The sequence below is a fragment of the Ochotona curzoniae genome, unplaced genomic scaffold (assembly GCF_017591425.1).
Source record: "Ochotona curzoniae isolate NIBS_2020 unplaced genomic scaffold, NIBS_Ocur_1.0 patch216, whole genome shotgun sequence".
Classification (NCBI taxonomy): domain Eukaryota; kingdom Metazoa; phylum Chordata; class Mammalia; order Lagomorpha; family Ochotonidae; genus Ochotona; species Ochotona curzoniae.
This window is the reverse complement of record NW_024466769.1, coordinates 77,552-102,656: the sequence shown is the minus strand read 5'-3', so window position 1 is coordinate 102,656 and position 25,105 is coordinate 77,552. Positions and strand designations below refer to the sequence as shown.

Genomic DNA, 25,105 nt, shown 5'->3' with positions numbered 1-25,105 from the left:
CCCCCCCAAATTAACTTTTCTTAAGTTTTTCGTAAAATCGGCAGCATTTCAGAACTATTCAAACCACTTGGACAGGACCTTTGGAATATGTACACATGGAGTCTCTGGATTGATATGTGGTGGCGGTTCCTCACCGCTGGGTACTGGGATGTATGGAAAGTTGTGGGTGGCATTCCTCTTTGTTTCTTCCCTTACCTCAGGAACAACAAGAAGAAACAGCAAATTTGGAAGCAACAAATTCACCCAATTTTCCCTAAGCCTTGATCCTTCCCACCCTGATCAACCATGTAATCATTATTTTAAAAAATAATAAATGTTTCCAAAGTGATGTATTACTTGTGGCATCCAGCAGGTGGCAGTAGGAACCATGATTTTGCTAAAGTGTCTTGCCCTCCAGCAGTGTCTCTCCTGGCCTGTAAAATCACTCACAGAAAGAGCGTTATCAAGGTCGTCTAGCATTGTGGTATATTTTATGAGATTACAGCAAAAATAACTGTACCAAGTCATCGCCAGGTTTTTATTTATTAGTGTTTCTTTTTTTAAATTTTTGAAGCCTTAGGGATGTTGACTATGGAATACAGAACAGCTGTCCCAGTCCTCACCTCCACACCCTCTCAGCCCATTTTTAAAGAATCAAGAGGCTTTGGGGACATTAGAACAATTTTTTTTTTTTTTGCATTTTTACAAACGATCTCATAGTGTGTTATCATGGCTTATTAAAAAGGCTGTACTTTTTTTAAAAAATTAAGTGAGATTACAATTTAGCCTTAATTATCTCCTTGCTTCATTTTGCTGATTGCAGTTTTGGCCCCAGAATTCTGTTGTTTTCAAAGCTTCCTCTGGCACGAAGGAACACCTGTCACTTATCCAGCATAAGCATAGGGAGCGATTCCTTTAACGCCCAGGCCAGTTATCTGTTGAAAAAAAAAACAAAGCAAAAAATAGAAAAACTCTGACAAACAAGTCACTCAAAAATATTGTTCAAATACACTTTTATGATTAACATTTATACTTAGCAACTTATGCTCTAGTTCCTATCATAAAAAGGAATATATGTGATATTTGCCTACAATCCAATTAGTCACACATATATTATAATCCAATTTGTACCCATTTACAATTAACTTGAATTTTAAACTGAATTTATTTCTATCATCTTTGCACTTGTTAGAAAAGAGGTTACTCCATTTTAAAAAAATGGATAGACAGGTTTACTGAGAGAAGGAAAGACAGATATTTCACCCACTGGTTCACTTCCCAAACGGCTGCAAATGGCTGGAGCTGAGTCGATCCAAAGTCAGGAGCCAGGAGCCTCCTCTGAGTCTCCCATGCAGGAGACTTTGGGCTGTCCTCCACTGTTTTCCCAGGCCACAAGCAGGGAGCTGGACGGCAAGTGGAGCAGCCGGGACAGGAGCCGGTCGCACAGGGGATCCCAGTGCTTACGGGAGGATTTAGCCTTTGAGCCATTGCACTGGCATTTCTCTTTCAGCTCATAAGATCTATGATCTCTTGTTTTTGAAGATTTGTTTATTTGTTATTTTAAAAGATAGAGTTACAGAGAAAGCAAGAGACAGAAAGAGGGAGAGATCTTCCATCTACTGGTTCACTCCTTAAGTGGCTTCAATGGAGCCAGCAGCTGGGACTTTCATCCGGGTCTCCTAACTGGGAGCAGGGACCCAAGCAGTTTAGGCCATCTTCTGCTGCTTTTCCAAGCTCATTAGCAGGGAGCTGGATCAGAAGTAGAGTAGCCAGGACTCAAACCAGCACTTGTATGGGATATTAGTTTTGTGGGATCCACTAACACCACAGTATCATGCCCCGCCCAGGTCTGCAATGTTTATATGTGAGTTGTGTTGCAAACAAATATGACAAGAACTTGAAAACATTTTTATGACATCAAAATAATCAAATTATCTTACTCAAAGTTTCAAGTGTTGATGTCATGGTGCAGTGGGCTAAGATGCCGCCTGTGAATCTGGCATCCAATATGAGCCCCGGTTGGAGTCCCACCTGCTCCACTTCTGATTCAGCTCTCCACTAGTGCACCTGAGAAAAGCTGCAGAGGATGGCTCAGGTACTTGGGTCCCTCACACTCAATCCCACATGGGAAATCTGGATGGAGTTTCTGACGATTGCCTTTGACATGGTCCAGCCTAGCCATTGCAGCCATCTAGTGAAATGAATTAGCAGATGCAATCTCTCTCTCTCTCTGTCTCTTTCTGTCTTTCTCTCTCCCCATCCCTCCCTCTCTCCCCTTCCCTCCCTCTCTCCCCTTCTCTCTCTGCAACTTCAGCTTCAGATAACTAAAAAGTTAATTAGAAAGAAAACTAGAAAGTCTAAATAAAATGCTTTTAAGTGTAGCATAATAAGCTAAATAGTGCTGTGCTTTGGCAATACTCAAAATTATCAGATTCTAGTTATTTAAGAGAAGACCCCGCACCCCTCTCCAAAATAAAAGCAACAACCATATCACCTTGAAAATTCCACCAGCTTCAGGTTGTCGTGAAAGACTGTTGAGGTCCAGCCCATCCCGGGCACAGGTCACATACAGTTCAGAGTAGTCCTTCCCTCCAAAGCAGCATGAAGTTGTTTTGTCCACAGGCAACTTCACAGTTTGGAGTCTTTTTCCTAGATCACCAAATATTTTATTTAAAGTTTCAGCAATTTCCAACCTGTCCAAGGTTCCTGGGCCCTTGGTAGAGTAATTCAGAAGTTTCTAGAAAGCTGGGGAGAGCACAATTCACTAATGCATTTAACTCATTTTGAGCCAAATGATTTGACCTCCACAGGAAAAGCAGCTCTGGCCATAAATTTGGGCTACATCTTTGCCTTTAATTTTAACTGGGACCATTGGATAGATTTCTAACCGTGTTAGTGATGAGGTTTCTCCATTCCCTAGTATGTGATGTTTTCTAGACTTGGCAGGGCTTTTTTCGTGTTACTGTGTGCTTACCTGTCTCAGGATCCAAGCGGATCACCCTTCCTCCATTGTAACAGGCCACCCAAAGCTTCCCTTCAGTATCGATACACATTCCATCTGGGATTTGTTCCTCTTTCTCCAGCTTGTAAATGCTCCGGCGGTTGGCTGTGGTTAAAAGCCAAAAATAGAAACAAGACTCAAAACACACAACAAAGCAGTAAGTCACCCAATATTGAGACTTAAATAATGAACTCACAAGCTGATGTGATGGGTAATGAAGACATCTGTGGGAAATGCATGTTACTAGAAAAGTGTATGGATTTCAAGAAAAGCATTACACCAAAAGCTATTTTTTAACTCCATTTCCCATGAACGTTTAGAAGTATCCTTATAAATGCGCATCACTTCTGTGTATCCAGTGTTTGGGAGGTGAACAAAGGATTTTTTTTTAGCTACATGATTTGGGGTGCATCTGTTTCCTTTTGTTTGGGTACAGCCTTATCTATCTAAGCGTTTAGAGGAAGAGAGAAAAATGAAAGCAGAAATTTTAGTCCAACACCAAGAGTTCTCTTTGAGGCTGCCCTCGCCCGAACTGCAGTTCTCCACCTGCACCTCAGCTATCCCTCCATCTGTGGCTTGACCCTAGCTATGTTGTTTCAAAGATGCCTACTTTAACTCCAAACCCTGCACAGTGACTTTAGTGATGCCATGTGAACAGCTTATGCGCAAAACTTCGTAAAATATATGAGTCTTCCTTTGTGCCTGACAGAAGGTTCTAAAAATCAAGATGAACTCTGAAAAGAGCTTGCTTCTTCTGAGAGGACGGAGCATTCTAAAATCCCACTGGTTGACCTTAAAAGGGTCTACCCAAAACCAACATCAAAGTCCAGAAGAATATTACATTACAAAATCCAGACCCCTCAGGGATCACATCAAGATATATTGGCAAAATGTTAAAACCACGTGTGTGGAAAATGAGTAAAAAGTACCCTCCTGCAAAAAAAAAAAAAAAAAAAAAAAAAAAAAAAAAAAAAGGAGCCCTTTATATTTCAAGGCCAAGCGTTCCCACTGGAATATTTTACTTCTGATTACATGTGCATGGAGATTCTTGTGATCCCCTCCAAGTCATTTGTATGGCTGCTTTTGCTCTTCTGGTCTGGCACGTCTCATGAATCAGTTTCTAAATTCTTCATGATTCCTTCCCTCCCAGTTTCCAACTGGGGCTAATTTAAAGCCCATTGACAGAACTGAACAACCTGCAACAACCTTGCGTTTTCCACTTGGAAAGGTTGTGAGGTTGCCTCTGTGGTTGCCCATGGTTTTAAAGAACAAGTAAGAACTAGCAATCACAAACTTTAATATCCTGCTTTTCCGTTCTTTTACATCTAATTTGCCTTTAAATATCTCTTGGTAGCACAGGATCCATTTTCCAGGGATCCCCTTTTCTGATGATGGCGGCAAGGAAGGAGACAAAGGGTTTATTCAGATTACGCCAACTGTGCTCATGTTCGTGTTGAGGATCATGGTTTGACTGGTGGCATGGTCCAGTCTATATAATAATGGCTACATTGAACTACTAACATTGGGAAGTTCTCTGTGTTTTCACAGGTGGAAGGAAAGGTGCCTGGCTAAGCGTGAATGAAAAGAATGAAAAGGTACATACAGATCTGTCCGGTATGCAGGTCGTAATCAAAGGCATCCACCGAGTAAGCCAAGCTGTCAATGTAATAGAAGATTTTGTGGTCTAGGGACCAATCCAAACCATTGGAGATGTCCACTTGAGCAAAGTCCTTTTTCACTTGATGGTCAGGAAAGAGGACGTACAGGGATCCTTGGTGCCACTCAAGCACTGCTGGGGCTGTCTCCTCGGCCATGGTACCTGCACAAAGCAAAGAGCACCGAGCTCAGCCACACTCTGCGTGGCTATGGCCGTGTCCGTGCACGGTGCCACTGCTTCTCACAAGGAGCCTTTCAGGGCTCCTTCCTTCCTTGCTTTTCTTTCTTTTAAGCTTTATTTTAAAGGTACATTGACAAATACACACACATACAGAGAGAGAGATCTTCTATCTGCTGGTTCACATCCTTACACTCCAAATGTCACAACAGCCAGGGCTACAGCAGGCCAAAGCCAGGAGCCAGGGACTCCAGCTGAGTCTCCAACATGGATGGCAAGGACGCAAGTATTTGGATCACTTTCTGCTGTTTTCCCAGGCGCCTTAGCAGAGAACTATATTGGAAGTGCAGCAGCCAGGGACATAAGCCAGAGCTCTGATACGAAATGCCAGCACTGCAGGTAGCAGCTGAATTGTCTGTGCCACACAATTGGTCCTCTTTCCAGTGTTTGAATTAAGGAAATTATTATATAATCCTCATCTGTGTATTAATTATTTTTTAAAGACTTGTTTATTTATTTATTTTTTGGAAAGGCAGATTTTTATAGAGAGAATGAAAGAGAGAAAGCTCTTCCACTCAATGGTTCACACCCCAGATGGCAGCAAAGGCTAGAACTGAGCCCATCTAAAGCCAGGAGCCAGGAGCTTCTTCTGGGTCTCCCATGCGGGTGTAAGGTCCAAGGACTTGAGTCATCCTCCATTGCTTCCCCAGATCATAAGCAGGGAGCTGGATGAGAGTTGGAACAGCTGAGACATGAAGCATCGCCCATATGGGATGCTGGTGCTTGAAGGTGGAGGATTAATTAGTTGAGCCATTAGGCTGACCCTGTATTATTTATTTTTAAAAAGTTATTTATTTGAGAGGCAGAGATAAGAGAGAGGGCATTGGGAGAAAAACATAGAAGTCCCATCCATGAGGCTAGGACCAGGCAGGCAGGCCCGAGCTGGGAACTCAATCCAAATCCCCCATGTGAGTGACAGGGACTCTAGTCCCTTGACTTGAACCATCACCTGCTGTGCTTCGGGATACACATTAGCAGGAAGCTGGAATCAGGAGCTGGAGCCAGGACTTGAACCCAGGCACTCTGATATGAAATGATGTGACTATCTTAACTGACGACTTAACTGCAAATACCTGTCCTCTATGTGTGTGTATAATTTTAAAATAACAACTACATCATCTATCATGCAAATTACAACGATGTGGGCAGGTTCTGGTGTCAGAAAAGAACTGAAGGCGCACCAACATAATTTGCTCCTAGGAGCGCAACTGTAAAACCTGGATGAAAGGCAGGCACGGCTCTCTGAGAAGTCTGCAGAGTGAGCATCAGCAGGCAGCCCAGGGATGAGCAGCAGCTCACCAGTGGCCAGTTCTTCATTCTCTTCTCCAGGCGCTCATGACCTACTCACCCGGAAATCTGGAAGTGGGCACTCTAGTGCAGACAGACAGTGGTCCAAGAAGCTAGACCTGGCTCATGGAGCAGAAAACAAAAACAAAAACAAAACACAAAACCCCCCTGAAGCTTGCAGAGAATGGAAGAAATCCTTGGGTTACTCTCCTTGCTTTTAATTCATCCTCTCCTAAACAAGTCCCCAGATAGCGCTGAAGTAGGCGTGGCAACAGCAAAGGGGGTTCTAGCAACAAGAAACTACTTGAACGAAAACCTCAAAGGCAGGAACTTTCCTCTGCATTCTGTGAGACCAACTCCAAAAGAATGGAATCAAACGCTGTTGCTTTTATACTTTCTTCCCCTCTGGCCGCACAACCACAGACATGGGTGATTTCTGACTCGAGGGATGAAACTGGGGGAGAAACTGCATTGAGAATCAGTGAAAAAACCAGTTTCTCAGGAAGGGAGCCACTTAGAAAGCTGTTTAAGTTCAACGAGGCTCATCCTTAACTTGTATATACATGGACTGGATTCTAATGAACACATCAAACACTGAGAACAGAGCTAGTGGATCCATCTCCTGCCAGGTCCCAGGCTGACCACTGGGTGGCACACATGAGCAACAGAGTTTAACAGACTCTAGCAGGAATCCAAAACTTTAAGCACCTGCAGTCATGAATGAACAACATTTCAGCCAGTGACAGACCGCATCTCTACTACCTAGTGACCTCATTGCCAGCCTGGGTGGTGTTAAGATGACTCTATAATGGGGGCAGGTATTTAGTCTAGCCAGTCAAGATGCTCACATCTCTTATGAGAGTTTGTGCATTTGGTATCCACCTCTGGCTCCAGTTCAGCACAACAGTGTGTGTTGTGGGCATTTGGGGAGTGAGCCAGTGACCCAGTGAATGTGAGTTCATTCTGCTTGTCTGACTCTCAAATAAATAAAGAGTGAAAAAAGCATTTCTCAGAACGTATCCCCATTGTTAAGCTCTACATGACTGTACATTGCTTACTAAGGCAACTACAGTGACATTCCCCAAAGGATTATAAACAAGACTCAGGGCTCATACCATCATATTCAATATGTCTATGATGTGGCCCCAAATTACCTGGCAACACAAAAAGGTATGGAAGGCTCAACTCACGCAGGAAAAGTCAATCAGCAGATGCTGAACATGAGGTGGCACAGATGGAGGGGTTACTTGACAAAAACTAGGGCCCAGTGGCCCCGCTTCCCATCCAGCTCCCTGCCTGTGGCCTGGGAAAGCAGCTGAGGACGGCCCAAAGCTTTGGGACCCTGCACCCATGTAGGAGACCCGGAAGAGGCTCTGGGCTCCTGGCTTCAGATTGGTGCAGCTCCAGCTGTTGTGGCCACTTGGGGAGTGAACCAGCGATGGAAGATCTTCCTCTCTGTGTCTCCTCCTCTCTGTATATCTGACTTCCCAATTAAAAAATAAATAAATCTTAAAAAAACCAAAGTGGCTCGTACACAAATCTAACGAGCAATTTTTGCCTTCTTCAAACAAAACTCAAAACAGAAAGTATCCGCAAAGAAGTAGATGATATGAAGAATAGCCAAATGAGAATGTTAGAACTGAAAAAAATAGGATATGGCAGTACATTGGAGCCTCCAGAGGACACCTGGTACCATGGCAGAGGACGGAGGACAGAACAAATTGATCAACTACCCCAGCCAATTATTGGCAGTGAAGATCTGGGCAGATGGAGACTCTAAGGTGGACCATAGCAGCCAGTGGATTCTGGAGAGATTTCATCGCAATTGGAGTGGTGGGATCAACAGCAATTCAGGACTGTTGAACTATCAAAACCTCTTGAGAAATTCATGGCACTGTAAATTTCTATTTTTTTCTTCCTGTTGTTGATTTTGTATTGTGGCTTTTCATTTAAGAGGGATGTGTGGTGACTGTGTAATGGAGACTATCATGTCCAGATGTGAGGATGCAGTGCAGTGTGCATCTCTACTTCCAGATCAAAGATGGACTCCCAATGAAACTATTAGCTGTATCTTGACAATGGGAACTTTATTAAGGACCACCACCTGGTATAAAATAAAAATCACACAATCACAATCTTAAAAAAAGAAAAAGACATGGTAGCCCCCCCCTCCCCGACAAGAAGGATGTTAGCTACTAGTTCCTTGCAGGGGAGTGGTGGGGTTTGCCTCCTGGATATTGCGCCACACCAGGGGCCTCATGGCCATAGATGCCCTGAATGTGACTGAATCCACTGCTGCTTTCGGAATCGAGAGGGCAGAATAGGCTACCTTCTTTTGGATGAAGTTACTTTAATCAGTTCATTGACTTTAAAAACAGTTTTAACATTCTGTTAACTTGTCTGACTCATTATAAAGTACCTGGTATAAAGAAGTCAAGAACTACATTGTACTTGAGCGTATGTTCCCATTTCAATAGTTCTGTGTTTAGCACAAACTTGATATATTTACTGAAAATGAGAAAAAAAAGAAAGGACTCTCTTAGTGAGCTAGTAGTGGGCATAACAGGTCGCACCTTGGCTATTCCTTCAGGGAGCAATCACACTGAGACTCCATTCTAGGCTATCAGATGATCCCACACTTTGCTAGGCCCGAGAAACTTCTGTGTCCCTGCAGGGAGCTATGATTTCTCTTTAGTAAAGGGTTCTTGGGCATTTCCGTTGGCATTTCAAGTCCACCCATGACACCCATGGTGACACCCACAATTTTTAAAGGTCTCCTGATGGCCCAGGGACTGCAGGAGGACATCTTTATTTTTGTCTCATGAAGTGCCATGGCATTTTAAAATTTCTAGTCATAGGGGAGAGGGACGATTAATTGTATCAAGAAGCAAAGCAGCCAATTGTGTGTGTGTGTGTGACAGACACAGCTGGCAGGAGGACTTCCCATGCCTTCTTGTCTTTAATCCTTCAGCCTTTCCCAGATGATATCTGTGGTTATGCCAAGCCTAGGAAGGTGGGGAGCAATGCACAGCTCAGATCTCATGCTTTCCATCGGAAAGTCAAGGAGAGAGAGACAGCAAAGACAGCAAATCCTCTTTGCCTACATCTTGGGGTTATTAAGAGGGCAGGCAAATGAGAAATGCAAGTGATATACATTATCTCTTTACATCTAGAATCAAAATCCTTTTAAACCTGTATGCATATCATTCTGCAACTGTCACAATAAACATTGGTTCAAGCAAGAATCAACAGATGAAAAACCTAAGGAGGGACGTCTGGGGAGGAGTAGGGGGTCTGCAGAGACTGTAAGCAGTGCTCCCTATTGCAGCCAGTCTCCAAGACAGCCCCCATTCAGCTGGGCCTTCCAGGAGTCACAGCTCGGGATGACTCTCTTCATTCTTGTCTGTGTGGCGATCAATAGACTCTTGGCAGTAGTAATGGTGTGCAACCTCCAAAATGGTTGGTAACGAGACTGGGGCTTCCATCTTGGGTGGGCTCGCTCTCTCTCTCTCTCTCTCTCTCTCTCTCTCTCATATCACTGGCTCTAGGGAAACACATGTCCTAAGCAGCCCTTTGAATAGGCCCAGAATGCAGGGAACTGAAGACTCCTGCCAATCCCTATGAGGACTGGCTTGGAAGCGGACACTCCATGTCCCTTTGCAGCATTCAGGTCCAACTGACAGCTTGCATACATCCTCACTAGACCCATCCTTGAACCATCCAGCTAAGCTGCACCCAGGTTTTTGACCTTCAGAAACTCTACGAGATTAATAGACGAAGTCACTAAGTTTCAGGGTAAGGTGTTGCATGGCAACAAATAGCTAGCAAACCCCCCACATTGCCTGTAAATTGAAATTTTAAAAATAGTTGCAGTGCGTTCATCTGACAGGCTGGGGAATCAGAATTCTTGTCACCATTTAGGGGGCAGAGGGACATCGTGTGCCTCCAGATGGGACCCCACAAAAAGGTCAGAACATCACACAGAATTCTAGCCAAGAAAGTTTAACATCAGTCTAATCACAAGAACACATCAGACAGATACAAAAATTCACAAAGGGGGTCTAGGATGGGACTGTAATCATAAATGTCAATGGCATTAAAAACAAAGATGAGCTATGGAAATGTTCCAGGCTAAGAGGTTCAAGGCAAAGCAATCTCACACTGGGTCTGTCCTAGAGGAGAAAAACAAAAAGGGCATGATTTGGTCAATTTTTAAAACTGGGGCTGAGATGGGGTGTCAAATAAACCATGTGCATAGTAATGCTAAACTTCTTTACGTTGGTAACTCTGGTTGTGTACAAATATGTCATTTTTTTTTTTTTTGAAAATTCACGCTGAAGGATTTCAGTAGTAAAGGCACAGGATATATATATATATATATATACAACCTATTATCAAATGATTTGGAGCATTAATATGGTTAGATAGAACAGCAAATGTTAGAACCAAAGTGTTAACAACAGGTGGATCTAACTAAATAGCATCCAAGTGTTGTTTGTACTAGTCTTACTTCTTTGCTATAAATGGAAATAATTTCCAATCCAAATATCCACAGCTACAAAAAATCTAAAATTCATTTAGAGCCAGGCATTTAGCCTAGTATTTAAGAGGCCCGCATCCTGCCCTGGAGTGCCAGGGTTCAGTGTCCAGCTCTGACACCTGCCATCAGTCTCACCAGTGCAGAGCCTGGAAAACATCAGTGCCGGGGCAAGCCTTGGGAGCTACCTCACCATGTGGGAGACTCGGACTGAGTTCCTGCTTCTTGGTGTTGGCCTGACCCAGCCCTCACTGGTGCAGACCAGCGATGGGATCGCTCTGTTTCTTTTTGTGTCTCTTCATACATTGTAAAAGGAATGAAGAAATGTTGATTTTAAAAAGTAAACTTAACAGCCCGGCGCAATAGCCTAGCAGCTAATGTCCTCGTCTTGAACTTGCCAGGCTCTCATAATGATGCCGGTTCTAATCCTGGCGGCCCCACTTCCCATCCAGCTCCCTGCTTGTGGCCTGGGAAAACAGTCTAGGACGGTCCAGAGCCTTGGGACCCTGCACCAGCATGGGAGACCTGGAAGAAGCTCCTGGCTCCTGGCTTCAGATCAGCTCAGCTTTGGCTGTTATGGTCACTTGGGGTCACTTGGGGAGCGAATCATCGAACAGAAGCTCTTCCTCTCTGTCTCTCCTCCTCTCTGTATATCTGACTTGCAATAAAAATAAATAAATTTTTTTTTAAAGTTACGCAAGATTTCCAGAAACTTTTTGAAGTTCTCTCATAATTTCCTCCAAAGTTCAGAAAGTAGTTTCTAGAAAGTCATCTTACCAGCAAAGAATCTTCCTGCAGGATCCACCTTCCCATCATTGAATCGATTGTTTTTCTTATCGTTATCCACTGTGGCCAGGGTAACTACTGACTGATCTTGTAAGTTGACAGTGCAGAACCTTGTTCCAATGGTGGCGACATAGCCTCCAGACCGGCGCAGGGCCACCGAGGAGACCGGCGCTTCTGCAGAGGCCAAATCACACGTTAGAAGGCAGCAAGCAGTTCAGTGGCGGCGTCGACACTCATGTCTCCTGCATCTCTTAGCGAAGGCATCCAGCTGTGTGGATGATGGGAACACTCTCTGCCAAGTTGAAGGATAGGGACTAGGTATCTGGAGCAACATTAAGATGCCCAAGGGCCCAAAGCCTTGAGACCCTGCACCCATGTGGGAGACCTGGAGGAGGCTCCTGGCTTTGGATTGGCTCACCTCCAGCCGTTGCAGCTGCTTGGAGAGTGAACCATCGGACAGATCTTCCTCTCTGTATATCTGCCTTTTCAATAAAAATGAATGAATCTGGGCCTGGCACAGTAGCCTAGCTGCTAAAGTCCTCGCCTTCAACGCGTCGGGATCCCGTATGGGTGATGGTTCTAATCCTGGCAGTTCCACTTCCCATCTAGCTCCCTGCTTGTGGCCTGGGAAAACAGTCAAGGATGGCCCAAAGCCTTGGGACCCTGCACCTGTGTGGGAGACCTGGAGGAAGTTCCTGGCTCCTGGCTTCGGATTGGTGCAGCACCGGCCGTTGCGGTCACTTGGGGAGTGAATCATTGGACAGAGCATCTTCCTCTCTATCTCTCCTCCTCTCTGTATATCTGACTTTGTAATAAAAATAAATAAATCTTTTAAAAACTGAATTAAAAAAAAAAAAAGATGCCCAAATACCTGGGTTCCAGTTCCAGCTCTGCTTCTGACCCTCAAGTTCACCCTAGGAGGCAGCAAGCGATGCCTCAAGTAACTGGATCCCTGCCACCCATGTGGGAGACCCGGACTGACCTGGGCTCCTGGCTTTAGTGGGGGCCAGTGCCTTCCAGTGCAGGCATTTGGGCAGGGAATCAACAACAGACTTCTTAATTTTTCTCTCTTTGCATTTCGGTCTCTCAAATTTAAGTTTTTGTGCTTTATTTCTCTCTGTATGTGTGTGAGGACATATTTTATATATTTAATTGAAAATTACTTCCCCAAATACTGTCAGACAGCAAGTGTGATAAAAATAATAAGTAGCAGGGCTAACCCTCTGCCTGCGAGTGCCGGCATCCCATAAGGGCATCGGTTCGTGTCCCGGCTGCTCCACTTCCCATCCAGCTCCCTGCTTGTGAAAAGCAGTAGAGAATGGTTCAAGTCCTTGGGCCCCTCTGCACCCGTGTGGGAGATTTGGAAGAAGCTCCTAACTTCAGATCTGCTCAACTCCTGGCCATTGGGACCTTTGGGGAATGAACCAGCAGATGGAAGATTTCTCTTTTTCTCTCCTCTCTGTGAATCTGCCTTTATACTAAAAAGAAATAAATCTTTAAAAAATAATAAATAGCAAGAAATGTAGATGTAGCAAAGGTTCAATCACATCTCTTCATAATACAAAAATACTTGAAAAAGATGGAGGAAATATAATTAAAACAAGTTTATTTTGGCGCAAGAAGTTGAAATTCACACACAGTTCTTTCCATGATACTCATTTTTCATGAATGTTTTAAAGACTGCTCATACTACTATATTCTGTAGTTTTAAATTTTAGGTTCTCTGGGTTTAATTTTTTGCATATACAAGAAGACTATTCTCTTTATTTTAAAAGTTTTATTTTTATTTGGAAAGCCAGGCTTTACAGAGAGAGAAGGAGAGACAGAGAGAGATCTTCCATCTGCTGATTCACTCCCCAAATGGCTGCAATGGCTGGAGCCGGGCCGTTTCAAAGCCTGGAGCCAGAAGCTGCTTTTGGGTCTCCCACATGGGTGCAGGGTCCCAAGGTCTTGAACCCTCTTTTGCTGCTTTGCTAGGTCACAGGCAGGGACTGGATCAGAAATAGAGCAGCTGGGACACAAACTGGTGTCTATATGCAATGCCAGTGCCACCGGTGGAGGATTAGCCTGCTATGTCACTGTGCCAGGCTCCAGCAGACTTGGAGTGGAGAGCTGATTGCCACAGCAAGCAGTCACAGGAAATGAATTTACCCGATTTTATTGTGCAAACATTCCCTAAGCCCTGCTCAGCAGCAGTGGGTGTGCTGAGAATTCCTGCTTGGCTGCTGATTTAAGCCATGGAGGGGCGGGGTGGGACCTTGCAGAATGCCATTGGGAGGATCTGTCACAAGGATCCCGACCTTGTCACCTGAGACTTCCTCAAGTTCCTGCTGATACCACAAATCCTTCCCATGGTTGCGGGCTTTGCAGAGTTGGGGTGGGCCCATGGTGTGCAGGGATAGAGCGAGCTTGGGGAGGGCCAACACCACCCTCATGACCCAGAGCCACTTGCTTCTCTCCGCAATCAAGCTCCCAGGTGAGTCAGAAAGCTGCTCCCTCTCATAGAAAAAGGGAGAGGGAGCGAGAGAGACGAAGGGAGGGAGGGAGGGAGAGAGGGAGGGAGGGAGGAAAGAAGGAAGGAAGGAAGGAAGGAAAGAAGGATGGATGGAATCAAGCAAGGGTTGGTCTGCAGTGGAATCCCAAATGGATTCATGGAAAGGTATGCAAGGAGTTGCCATGGTTACAAGAACCCCTGGCATCTACGCTCAAGAACACCATCATAAAACAAAGAATTTCTCAATGCATCCATAGTCATTCCAAGCCCATTCCAGAGCAGAGCTACGCCCCTGGTCCAGAAATCACGGGCTCTCCTTCCCACCCCTCCGCCCACCCACCATCAAAGAGATCAGGACAGCTCTGGATTTGGGTTTGATAATGGAGTTCTTAGCCTGACTCCAGTGGGCTATGCAGTGGCTAGGGCTGATGCTGTTATCTGATGGTGCTAAGGGAACCTACAGTGCCTCAGCATCAAAATAACACTGGGACTATTTGCCACGCCTCTGAATTAATCATCCTAAGTGCCTCTTGGGTCAAAGTCATGGATTGGATTGTCACCCAGAGAGCATGGCAATCCTTGAAGCTTTTAAAGCTTCAACAAGAAGCTTTAACAAGAAGCTCCTGGGACTGACATTGTGGCATGGCAGCTAAAGCCACCACCTGTGACACCAGCCCATATGGGCACCTACTGGAGTGTCGGCTGTTCTACTTCCATTCGGACTCCCTGCTGATGCACCTGGGAAAGCAAGGGAGGATGGTCCAAGTGCCTGGGATCCTGCACACATGTGGGAGACCTGGATGGAGTTCCAGGCTCCTGGCTTTAGCCTGGCCCAGCCCTGTCTGTTGCTGGCATTTGGGGAGTGAGCCAGCAGATGAAAGACCTCTGTTTCTCTCTCCTGCCCCTTCCTCCACTCCAACCCTTGGTAAATCTTTCAAATAAATGAAAATAAACACTAAAAAAAAAAAAAAACTAACCAGAAGGTCCTGGGAGAATGAGGAACACTGGGTGGCGGCCCCTCCCCTGGGAACAGGCGTCTGCCTGAGAAGATGCGAGGCCAGCCTTTCTCCTTACCTACAGTCATTCGCTGCACTGCCTTGGTGAGTGGATTCCACCGGCATAGCTTTTTCCCAGGGATATCCACGAAGAGCAGAGAGCCTGATGATTCCTCCCACACTGGAGATTCACCGCAGTGGCACCTCTCGGGCAGAACACACTCAATCTTAATGGACGACATGGTCACAGGGCACAGCTCCTGAAGTTAGCAGAGAAAATGCAATTGTAGGATGCAAGTTCAAACACCTGGCTTCCGATCTTACTAAGATGCATACACCTACCTCATTTTCCTTGGCTTTGCCTTAGGGCATTTTGCCAATGTTGCATTTTCTTTTTTTTGGCAAGTTCAAGGCTTGTGCAACCTGGCATTGAGCAAGTGAATTGGTGCCATTTATTGTTTCTGTTTTGTTTTGTTTTAGCAATAAAAGTATTTTAAATTAAGGCATGTATTTTTTAAGACCCAGTGCTATTGCACAGTTAATAGACTAGTTAATAGTGCTAATAATACTAGTTAATAGTGTAGTGTAAACATAACTTTTATATGCACTGGGAAGTCCAACCAAAGCGGCATGACTCACTGGGAGCCACGGGATCGTCACGGGTTTGCCTGTTTGGGATTCAAATTGGACAGGCAAAATGTGGGTCCCTGGAGCCAGAACATGATCCGTGATTGCACGGTAGGAGACAGGTAGGAAAAAGAAGAAAGCTAATAGGTGAAAACAGGAGATACCTTCGGTCAACTTACCAGTAACTTCTTTTCAAGCTGTCTTGAAAATAACTAAAAGGCGACACTTGGGCATCCACACCTTGGTGCGCTAGTCACTGGGTCACGCTCAGCGAGCCAGTGGCTGCTCAGACAGCACAAGGCTGCCCTTTTTGTCAGCTCCCTAGCCTCCAAGGTGGGTCAGAGGGCGGGCAGCTCTCTCATTGGTGGCCCCTCTGGGTGTCTGCAGGTCACCTTCTCCCATTGCCCTCCCCCTCCCCCGCCCCCGCCTATGCAGCTGAACCCCTCCTGTGAAGGTACAAAGCTCACAGCCTTTTGATCTGCATTTTTAGAAACGCAGTCACCAGCCATCAGACACTGAATTATAGCTAACATCCATTTTTCAAATCAGACCATGAAAGGAACCGGGGAAAAGACCCTGGAGCTGGGGTGGGGGTTGGAAGGGTGGGAGGGAGGGGGATAGGGCCAGGAGATGGAGCCAGGGGGCGCTGAGACAGCCCCTCAGATATTCCTTTATTCCTAGGAAGGCACGGAGCCAACTGAACGCCACAGATGAGGAGCATTATAGGCTGGGACTTTAGGGCAGGGGCTGTGACCAGGGAACTGGGGAAGGAAAAATATAACAATTATTAGAAAAGAAAAAAACGACAACCTTGATCTGATAAGAATCCTGTGTGGGAGAAGAAAAGCAGGCATGCAACTTCTGAGAGCTTCTCTCCGGTTCAACTTGCCCCTAGGAGGTGGCTTTTCAGCAATGATAAAAATTGCTTGCACCTGCAACTCCTCCCAGGGCTCGGAGTTCTTCTGAGAAAGGGCTCCCGCGCATCGTACATTGGTGGGCAAATAAATAGAAATGCAACACAGGAAAAGAATCTTGGGGCCTGATTCCTTTCAATAACCTTTCTCTCTCTCCCCCTCTCTCTCAACATATAACTCACAGCGGTGGCCAATGCTCACGGCCAGCGTCGTAGAATTTTTACATTCATTGCTTGGTAAAAAGTGGGCGCAGACTCCAAAGGCCTTCGTGCTATCAGGCTTAGATAAGGCTCCAAGATCAGAAGCGGGAGTTTTGCAACAGCGACTTTTAACCTCCCCCCCACGACGCTGTGTGGTGCAAGAGCCGGGCAGCTATCCATTTCTGCCGGTTACTGCAGCCCCAAAACGGTGGCTGGACGCGGGAATAAGGCGTCAAGGTCCCCCGGCCCATCCCTGCCCCGCGATGCTTCTGGGTCGGGTGGGTACCTGAGAGGGTGAAGGGAAGCCGGGGTCTTCGAACAATCTGCTAGAGCACTGTGACCTTGAGCGAAAACGACAGCAGCGGCGACGGCGACGGTGAGGCCCTGGGAAGCTGAGGGCTGAACCTGCCTCGTCCTCGGCGCGCGCTTCAAGCAGCCCAGGCCCTCCCTGCGCACCCGGCCTGTTTCTTGCGGCTAGGGCCGGTCGAGCAGGTCTCGCTCCACCGTCACTATTGCCAAGGCCTTTCCTTGCCAGGGAGGGGGCGGGGATGCTGGCACGACCCGGGCACTGGTCCTAGCGGCGCCGGAGGGCGGGCAGCCGAGCCCGGCGGGGAAGAGGCCCGGTGCCTCTGGGGACCAGCCACTTGGCAGGTGGATGGCTCCAGACCTTGGGGAGTTGGGGAGCTGTGGCCTTGGCCACAACACACCCCACCCTGGCAAAGCTGACCTTGGAGTTTGGACGGGTATCTAAAGTTCATCTCTTACTTCAACAACAACAACAATTTGTTAAAATGCTCGAGAGATTGGGAGGGTTCTGATTAACCACAAACAAAAAAGGAAAGAATGAAGTAGTTAACAAATTGTCTCCCCTTAGTGGGGATGACCCGGATGACTCCATGACTGGAGGCCAACTTTTGCAAAACATTGTTGGTGGCGGAAGATTAAAGGCCTCATGTGACTTGCATGTGACCTGCTTTTGAAATCATGTGGAGAGGCCTGCGTGGTTGGCACTGGGGCTTAAGCATCCCATGTGGGCACTGGTTGGAGTCCAGCTCCTGGCTAATGTGCCTGGGAAAGCAGTGGAAGGCGGCCCAAGTGCTTGGACCATGCACCCACATGGGAGACCTGGAGAGTGCTCCAGGCTCCTGCCTTCAACCTGGCCATTTGTAGAGTGAACTAGCAGGTGAAAGATTCTCTCTCTCTCTTTCTTTTCTTCCCTCTTTTTCTGTACTGTGCTGTTCAAATAAAGACATAGAACCTTCAAACTCAATGGCAAGAGATATCGTGAGGCCTGAACCATTGGGGCAGCCCTGCATGTCACATTCCCAGTGAGATCCCAGGTTCTATCACTGGCCCCTGCAACAGGTTTAAAACATTGCAGCAGTGTGAGGGAAGGGGAGGCAAACAGGAGTGAGGGGAGGCAGGGAGCACTGGGCACCCGAATGGAGTGTGCTAGGTGTGCTTGGATTCAATATGTACGTTTTATTGCACATATTGAATCCAAGGTCTGTTATCTCCCCAGTTATCTCTGGATCCAGCAGCCCATTCTTTGCTCTCTGGACTATCCTGAACAGCCCTTAGTTCATTCCAATCACAATCATTTTGGATTTCTAATGGTCTTTATCTCATTAAGGAAGGTCAGAAGTTAATATCTAAAGGCAGCAAAAGGGTTGGGGCAAACAGGATATGGTTGTAGCAATGTCAGCTTAAAATGTGAGGTTTGTATCTTAGACTAATGAGCACTTTAGGGCCACGATTGTTTTCCTTTGGCCCTGGGAGGTATTTAAGACAGTTACCCTTCAGTGTCTCCAATTACAGAGTAAAACTTGATTCTACCAAGAGAAGGGACTTGCCAATTGGGCAAATAGTTTAAGTCATCAGCAGAAACAAACCACAGGGGCCCTTTCTTGGGTGGGGCAAGGAGTGGAATAGGGACCCCCGGATGGTGGGGATCTCCAGCATTCATTAAAAAAAAAGATTTAGGGCCCGGCGCGGTGGCGCAAGTGGTTAAAGGTCCTCGCCTTGCATGCCCGGGATCCCATATGGGCGCCGGTTCTAATCCCGGCAGCCCCGCTTCCCTTCCAGCTCCCTGCCTGTGGCCCGGGAAAGCAGTCGAGGACGGCCCAAAGCTTTGGGACCCTGCACCCGCGTGGGAGACCCGGAAGAGGCTCCTGGCTTTGAATCGGCATAGTATCGGCCGTTGTGCTCACTTGGGGAGTGAATCATTGGACGGAAGATCTTCCTCTCTGTCTCTCCTCTGTATATCCGCCTTTCCAATGAAAAAATAATAAAAATAAATCTTTAAAAAAAAAGATTTAATTATTTTTATTGAAAAGGCAGATTTATAGAGAGGAGAGAAAGAGAGAGACTTCCATCCTTTAAGTCACTCCCCAAACAGCTTCAATGGCTATAGCTGAACTGATCTGAAGCCAGGAACCAGGACATTTTTCTGAGTCTCCTATGCAAGTGTAGGATCCCAAGGACTTGGGCTAACCTCTGCTGCTTCTCCAGGCCATAAGCTCAGAGCTTATGGGAAGTGGAACAGTCGGGACTGGAATCAGAGCTCATGTGAGATGCTGGTGCCACAAGGTGAAGGGTTAGCCTGCTGTGCCACTGTGCTTGTCCCTGCTTTATTTCTTTGAAAGGCAAAGGGAGACAGAGAGAATCTTCCATCCAATGATTCACTCCCCAAATGGCTGCAACAGCCAGGGCTGGACCAGGCTGAAGCAGGGAGCCAGGAGCCAGGAGCTCCACCCAGCTCTCCCAGGTGGGTGGTGGGGGACCCAAGCACTTGGGGGCACTCTGCTGCCTTTCCAGAAGCATTAACCAGAAGCTGGATTGAAAGTGGAACAACCAGGACTGAACCAGCTCTCTGCCAGGGGCTGCAGGGGCTGCAAATGGCAGCCCACAGCCCACAGCTCCACAGTGGCAGAATGAGCCTTGTGCCCTGTCTCTGAGAATCTCTTCCTATCCTATCACTTCCTCTTCCCTCCTTAGGTGCTGGTGCCTCTCTAACCTGTGTCTGAGTTCAGATCCCTCCTGCCAAGCCTTTAGATGAACCCTCTTCTCAACAGCCGCACCGAGCTATCCCAAACCCATCAGTGTGTTCTCCACAATTCTGGGCACTTCGCCTTGGTGAATGGGACCATGTCAACCAATGGGTCAACCATGCCAAGAAGCCCGGATACCTCACCAGCCTGTTCTTGTTCCCTAACTTAAGTCCAGTCGGTCAGCAGATCGCAGTCCTATCCCTCCAACGGCCTTCTGATGGCGTTGGCTCTACCTTCGCTCATTCGGAGTTTCCCACTGTCTTGCCCACACCGTTGTCATCTGCCTGCAGGCTGTGTCTCACCCCCTGGATCTGCTGCCAAAATAACCTGCTGGGCTGGCTCTCGGGCTCCCACCTGACAGGGCTGAGTTCTCTGTGTGCGCGTGTGCTTGCATGTGCTGAGAAGTAATCACCCAGAAACTATAGAGAATTCCTGACTGTGCTCCACTGGACAGTTTGTCATTCACAAGCATAAATGTATTTGAAACAGTTTGAGACATCTTGCTTGTTTAGCTCTAAATATGAGTGCTTCGGTGTGCATTTCCTGAAAGCAAGGGCATTCTCACATATAACTGCAGCACAACGATCAGAATCAGGCAGTTAACACGGGCACAGTATTATCTTATCAAAACTTTCCTGATTACCTCACTACTGTACCTTATAACCTAAGGAGTAAAAAGAAAACAGCACTTCATGCCTTAATCTCATCTGGGAACGAAGGCTTGACATTGGGGCTGTCTTCAGTCACCTTTCATTTGGAAGAATTCCTGTTTTTTTTTTTTTCTTTTTAAAGATTTAATTATTTTTATTGGAAAGTCAGATTTACAGAGAGAAGGAGAGGCAGAGAGGAAGATTTTCCATTCTGTGGTTCACTCCCCAAGTGGCCATAATGGCCAGAGCTGAGCAAATCCAAAGCCAGGAGCCAGGAGCCTCTTCCAGGTCTCCCATGTGAGTGCAGGATCTCAAAGCAGGAAGCTGCATCAGAAACAAAGCAGCTGGGACATGAACTGGTACCCATAAGGGATCTCAGCGCTTGAAGGGGGAGGACTAGCCAACTAAGCCATTGCGCCAGGCCCCTCAGCTTTTCTTTGTTTCAAAACATTAACATTTTTGGAGTCCAAAATGTAGACTGTGGGACTGGGATTGTGAGTGCAGAGGGTTAGGCCGTCACTTGGGACATTAGTATCCTGTTGATCACAGTGCTGCCTCTTTTCTGATCCAGCTTCCTGCTGATGCACTTGGAGACAGTGGCTAATAGTCTAATGACTCCTGCCACCCATGTGGGGGGACAGGATGGAGTTTCTGACTTTTGGCACTGGCCTGATTCAGCCAGGCTGTTGAGCTATTTGGAAAGCACTCTTTCCCTCTCTCTCTTTCTCCCTCCCTCTCTCTACCTGTCTGTCATTCTGCCTTTTAAAGAAATACATACATTCATTGTGTGTGTGTGTGTGTGTGTGTATATATATATACATATATGTGTGTGTATATATATATACACATGTACATATATATATTTAATGTAGTATATCACTAATTTGAGATAACTTGATTTTGCCTCATGGTTAGTTCTGGTTATACTTTTTAACACTACTACAAAAGTGATGCTGTACCCTCAGCAGTGGGAGGGAAATAAAGTTGACTTGTTAGCTTGGATCACAAGATGATGTTATTGAATCTTTGGAAAATGCAACCCAGGGGCTGGCATGATGGCTCAATTGGTTAATTCTCCCACTGCAAGTGCTGGTAACCCATTTGGGTGCTGGTTCATGTCCCAGTTGCTGCACTTCCCATCCAGTGCCCTACTTATGGCCTGGAAAAGCAGCAGGAAATGGCCCAAAGCCTTGGGGATCCTACACTTGCATGAAAGGCCCAGAAGAAGTTCCTGGCTTCGGGTCAGGTCAATTCAGCTCTGGCTATTATGGCCACTTGGGGAGTGAACCAACAGATGAAGATCTCTCTGTCCTTTTCTCTGTAAATCTGCCTTTCCAACAAAAAAAAAAGTTAAAAAAGAACAACAAAATGCAACCTAATGACACTATCTTTCAGTGGAGCCAAGAACATGAAAGACCCTTCATTTTTTTTTAAATCTTCTTTGTTTCTTTTTAATTAATTACATTTCATTTTATGACACAGTTTCATAGGCTCTGGGATTCCCCCAGCCCCTCCCCGTACCACCCCCCATGGTGGATTCCTCCACCTTGTTGCAGTATTACAGTTCAAATCCAGTCATGCTTCTTTCATTGCAAGCATGTACCATGCATAGAGTCCAGCATCTTATTGTCCAGATCAATTCAACAGTTTCTTGGGGAGACCATCTCTGGTCTGAAAGCAGAGCTGGCAGAATATCATCCCGACCAATGAAAAGCCACAACATAACATCAACAACAATTTACAACATTATGGAGTTAATTGACATGGTATTGAGTGACTGATATGTTAGAAAATGCAAGTTCTTAACCACATCCTGTGACTACTTCATTGACATCTCAATTTTAGCTTGTACACCACCGGCAGCTATACACCTTAAAATGAATGTAGGGTACTATTCAGCTGTCGACCCTTCATTCTTGAATTCTGTCAAATTCTAGCCACACCAGCTGCTTCTTGCCTTTTGAGCTTGCTATTCTCTCTATTGACAATGCTTTTCTCCCACCACTAATCCATCCTCTCTACCTGTGCTTGGGGTTGGTGCCAATCTCAGATCCAGCTGCGTGTCCCCTTGCTCCGCAAGCCTCCACTGACTCACCTGGCTCTCTGACCAGCTGCTCATATACTGTGACCCATCTTTACACTTGATGGCACCGCTTATCACCCACATGGAGAACCATTGGTTTGGTGGTCTCTCTCTACAAGGTGGTTCTCAGATGTTTACTTATAATCTAAATGTCAATGTCCTTCATTCAAAGTTCACCTGCAGTGCAACAAATTTAAAGTCATCCATACTTTGCAATCAGGATGGAGGAACAAACGCTATTGGAAACTGTGGGAACAGCCCACTAACAGGGTTATTCAAAGAATAGGTTATAGGATATGGCTTTGTATCCAGTGATTTGGGCAGAATACAAGGATTTGATTCTGCTGGGCTATAGGGGGTAATTCTGAGATTGTTTTAGTTGTAATCTGGAAGGTAAGGAGAACGAAAGGGCCGAAAGAAGCATGATTCACTCCTCTGAGCCAGGATAGGGTGACATTTGGTCATTTTGGTCTTTTTGAAGACCCCTTGTATGGATGGATTTCAATTTCTTTTGCACCAAAACAAACCTAAGTGTTAATTTCATTTTCCTCACAAACTTTTTTTTTTAAGATTTGTTTTTGTTGGAAAGGCAATAACAGAGAAAGACATCGAGACAAAGAGATCTTCCAATTGCTGGTTCACTCCCCAAATGGCCACAACAGCCAGAGCCAAGCCAATCTGAAGTCAGGAGCAGGAGCCTCTTCTGAGTCTTCTACATGGCTGTAGACAAAAAGTTGGGGCCATCCTCCACAGCTTTCCAAGGCCACTGGAGTGGAGCACCTGGGACATGAACTGGTGCCCATATAGCATACCAGTACTAGCACCATTCTAAGTCTACTATGCCATGGCATCAGTACCTCCCCCTACAAACTTCAAAAAAAGATATATATATTTTTTTATTTGAAAGGAAGAGAGAGAGATATCTTCCATTCACTGGCTCACTCGCCAAAATGGCTGCCAATGATGCAGGCAAAGGTTTAACCTACTAGACCTTGGAATTGCCCCTTCCCCAACTTTTTGAAATCTCTCTGTGTACTAGCTATTCTGGTGGCACATAGACTACCAGGAGCATACGGATCATCGGGCATGAGCAAGTGCCATGTCCCTTGAAGTGATCAGATTCCTTGAGTGTTCAGCAGTTCCTGAAAAGCAGAACAGGGCAAATCAGGTGTAGCCCCAGTATTAGCTCTCATTTTTGATGAGCAAGAATTTATTAATAGGATTGTAAGTAATAATATCAGCAGATGCCAGGAACAATTTTGAGGTCAAAGGACAACTGAGGTCCACAGATAATTTTTATGAGACCAAAGTTTGAGATTACTGATGTGAAGGCAGCTCTTAAGGGACCCACACATAGGAAGTGTGCTTTCTCAAGTGTTCAAGGGACAATGATTAGATTTTTTTGTGAACTCAGTTAAATCAGGGCAGCAGCTATGGTCTAAGAAAAACGCATCAGAATGCTTGAATTCCTTAAGTGGGATAAGACTGTCAGGGGTCAAAAGTCATAGGATGAAGAGAAAGGATAATAGATGGAGGGACCTTCCAGTGGGCTGCAGGGGCATGTCAAGTACAATCAGCCACATGAGTGACCACGGGCAAAGCATGGCTGTTGAACAATCAAGAAATGAACTCTGGACTGAAGCAGTCCACTTCTGCAATCAGCAGTTTCTGGAAAGTTCCTGAGAAATCTTCATTTAAAATGTCCCAATGGAACAAGTACCCGGTAATCAGGACCAAGCAATAAACAGGTTTGAAGTTAGGAATCATGGACTGAAGGATCAATACCATGGACTTTGATCATTTCATTTGCTAACAGACCCCGTACTGTCATTCCCACTGGGTCTCAAGGCAGATCATGGAGCTCATACTGTCGGTGATGAAGGCACAGGTAGTGTGTGAGTCCCCTGCAGGGATCTTGTCATCAGTAGCATCTAGGATTGCAACTATCTCCTAAATGCATGGCGAACTCTGTTACTAACAGGAAAGCGATAGCTCGTGACTCCTGGAGGGGACAGGTCTTACTGCCATATAGGAGAATGGCGATAACCTAGCGCATGGAGCTTTGAGAATTGTGGTTTTGAAATTCTGTCCACTCTCTACTTTTCCTGAATTTATGCTTGATAAGGTCAGTTCCATTTTAGGGACAAGAACAAAAATAATGTCAACAAGTAATATTTGGTATCTGTTTCTTTTTTTTTTAAAGATTTATTTATTTTTTATTACAAAGTCAGATATACAGAGAGGAGGAGAGAGAGAGGGGAAGATCTTCCGTCTGATGATTCACTCCCCAAGTGAGCGCAACGGCCGGTGCTGTGCCGATCTGAAGCCAGGAGCCAGGAACCTCCTCCAGGTCTCCCACGTGGGTGCAGGGTCCCAAGGCTTTGGGCTGTCCTCAACTGCTTTCCCAGGCCACAAGCAGGAAGCTGGATGGGAAGTGGGGCTACTGGGATTAGAACCAGCGCCCATATGGGATCCTGGCACGTTCAAGGTGAGGACTTTAGCCACTACGCCACACCGCTGGGCCCCTTTTCTTTTTTCTTTCTTTCTTTCTTTCTTTCTTTCTTTCTTTCTTTCTTTCTTTCTTTCTTTCTTTCTTTCTCTTTCTTTC

The 25,105-nt window shown here is 45.9% G+C and overlaps 1 protein-coding gene across 1 annotated transcript in view; it reads right to left on the bottom strand.

Moving 5' to 3' along the window:
* Positions 1 to 509: 509 nt before the first annotated feature.
* LOC121166720 (regucalcin-like) overlaps positions 510 to 25,105 on the bottom strand; it is a 39,594-nt gene continuing 14,998 nt past the window's right edge. Inside the window, exons 3-11 of the mRNA XM_040995973.1 lie at positions 24,316 to 24,321; positions 23,355 to 23,360; positions 15,780 to 15,882; positions 15,053 to 15,233; positions 11,476 to 11,658; positions 4,584 to 4,799; positions 2,954 to 3,085; positions 2,474 to 2,628; positions 510 to 914 (exon numbers count right to left, since the gene is read on the bottom strand). Of these exons, the coding sequence (XP_040851907.1) occupies positions 864 to 914; positions 2,474 to 2,628; positions 2,954 to 3,085; positions 4,584 to 4,799; positions 11,476 to 11,658; positions 15,053 to 15,215 (900 nt within the window). The 5' untranslated portion in view covers positions 15,216 to 15,233; positions 15,780 to 15,882; positions 23,355 to 23,360; positions 24,316 to 24,321 and the 3' untranslated portion in view covers positions 510 to 863. The remainder of the gene's footprint in view (positions 915 to 2,473; positions 2,629 to 2,953; positions 3,086 to 4,583; positions 4,800 to 11,475; positions 11,659 to 15,052; positions 15,234 to 15,779; positions 15,883 to 23,354; positions 23,361 to 24,315; positions 24,322 to 25,105) is intronic.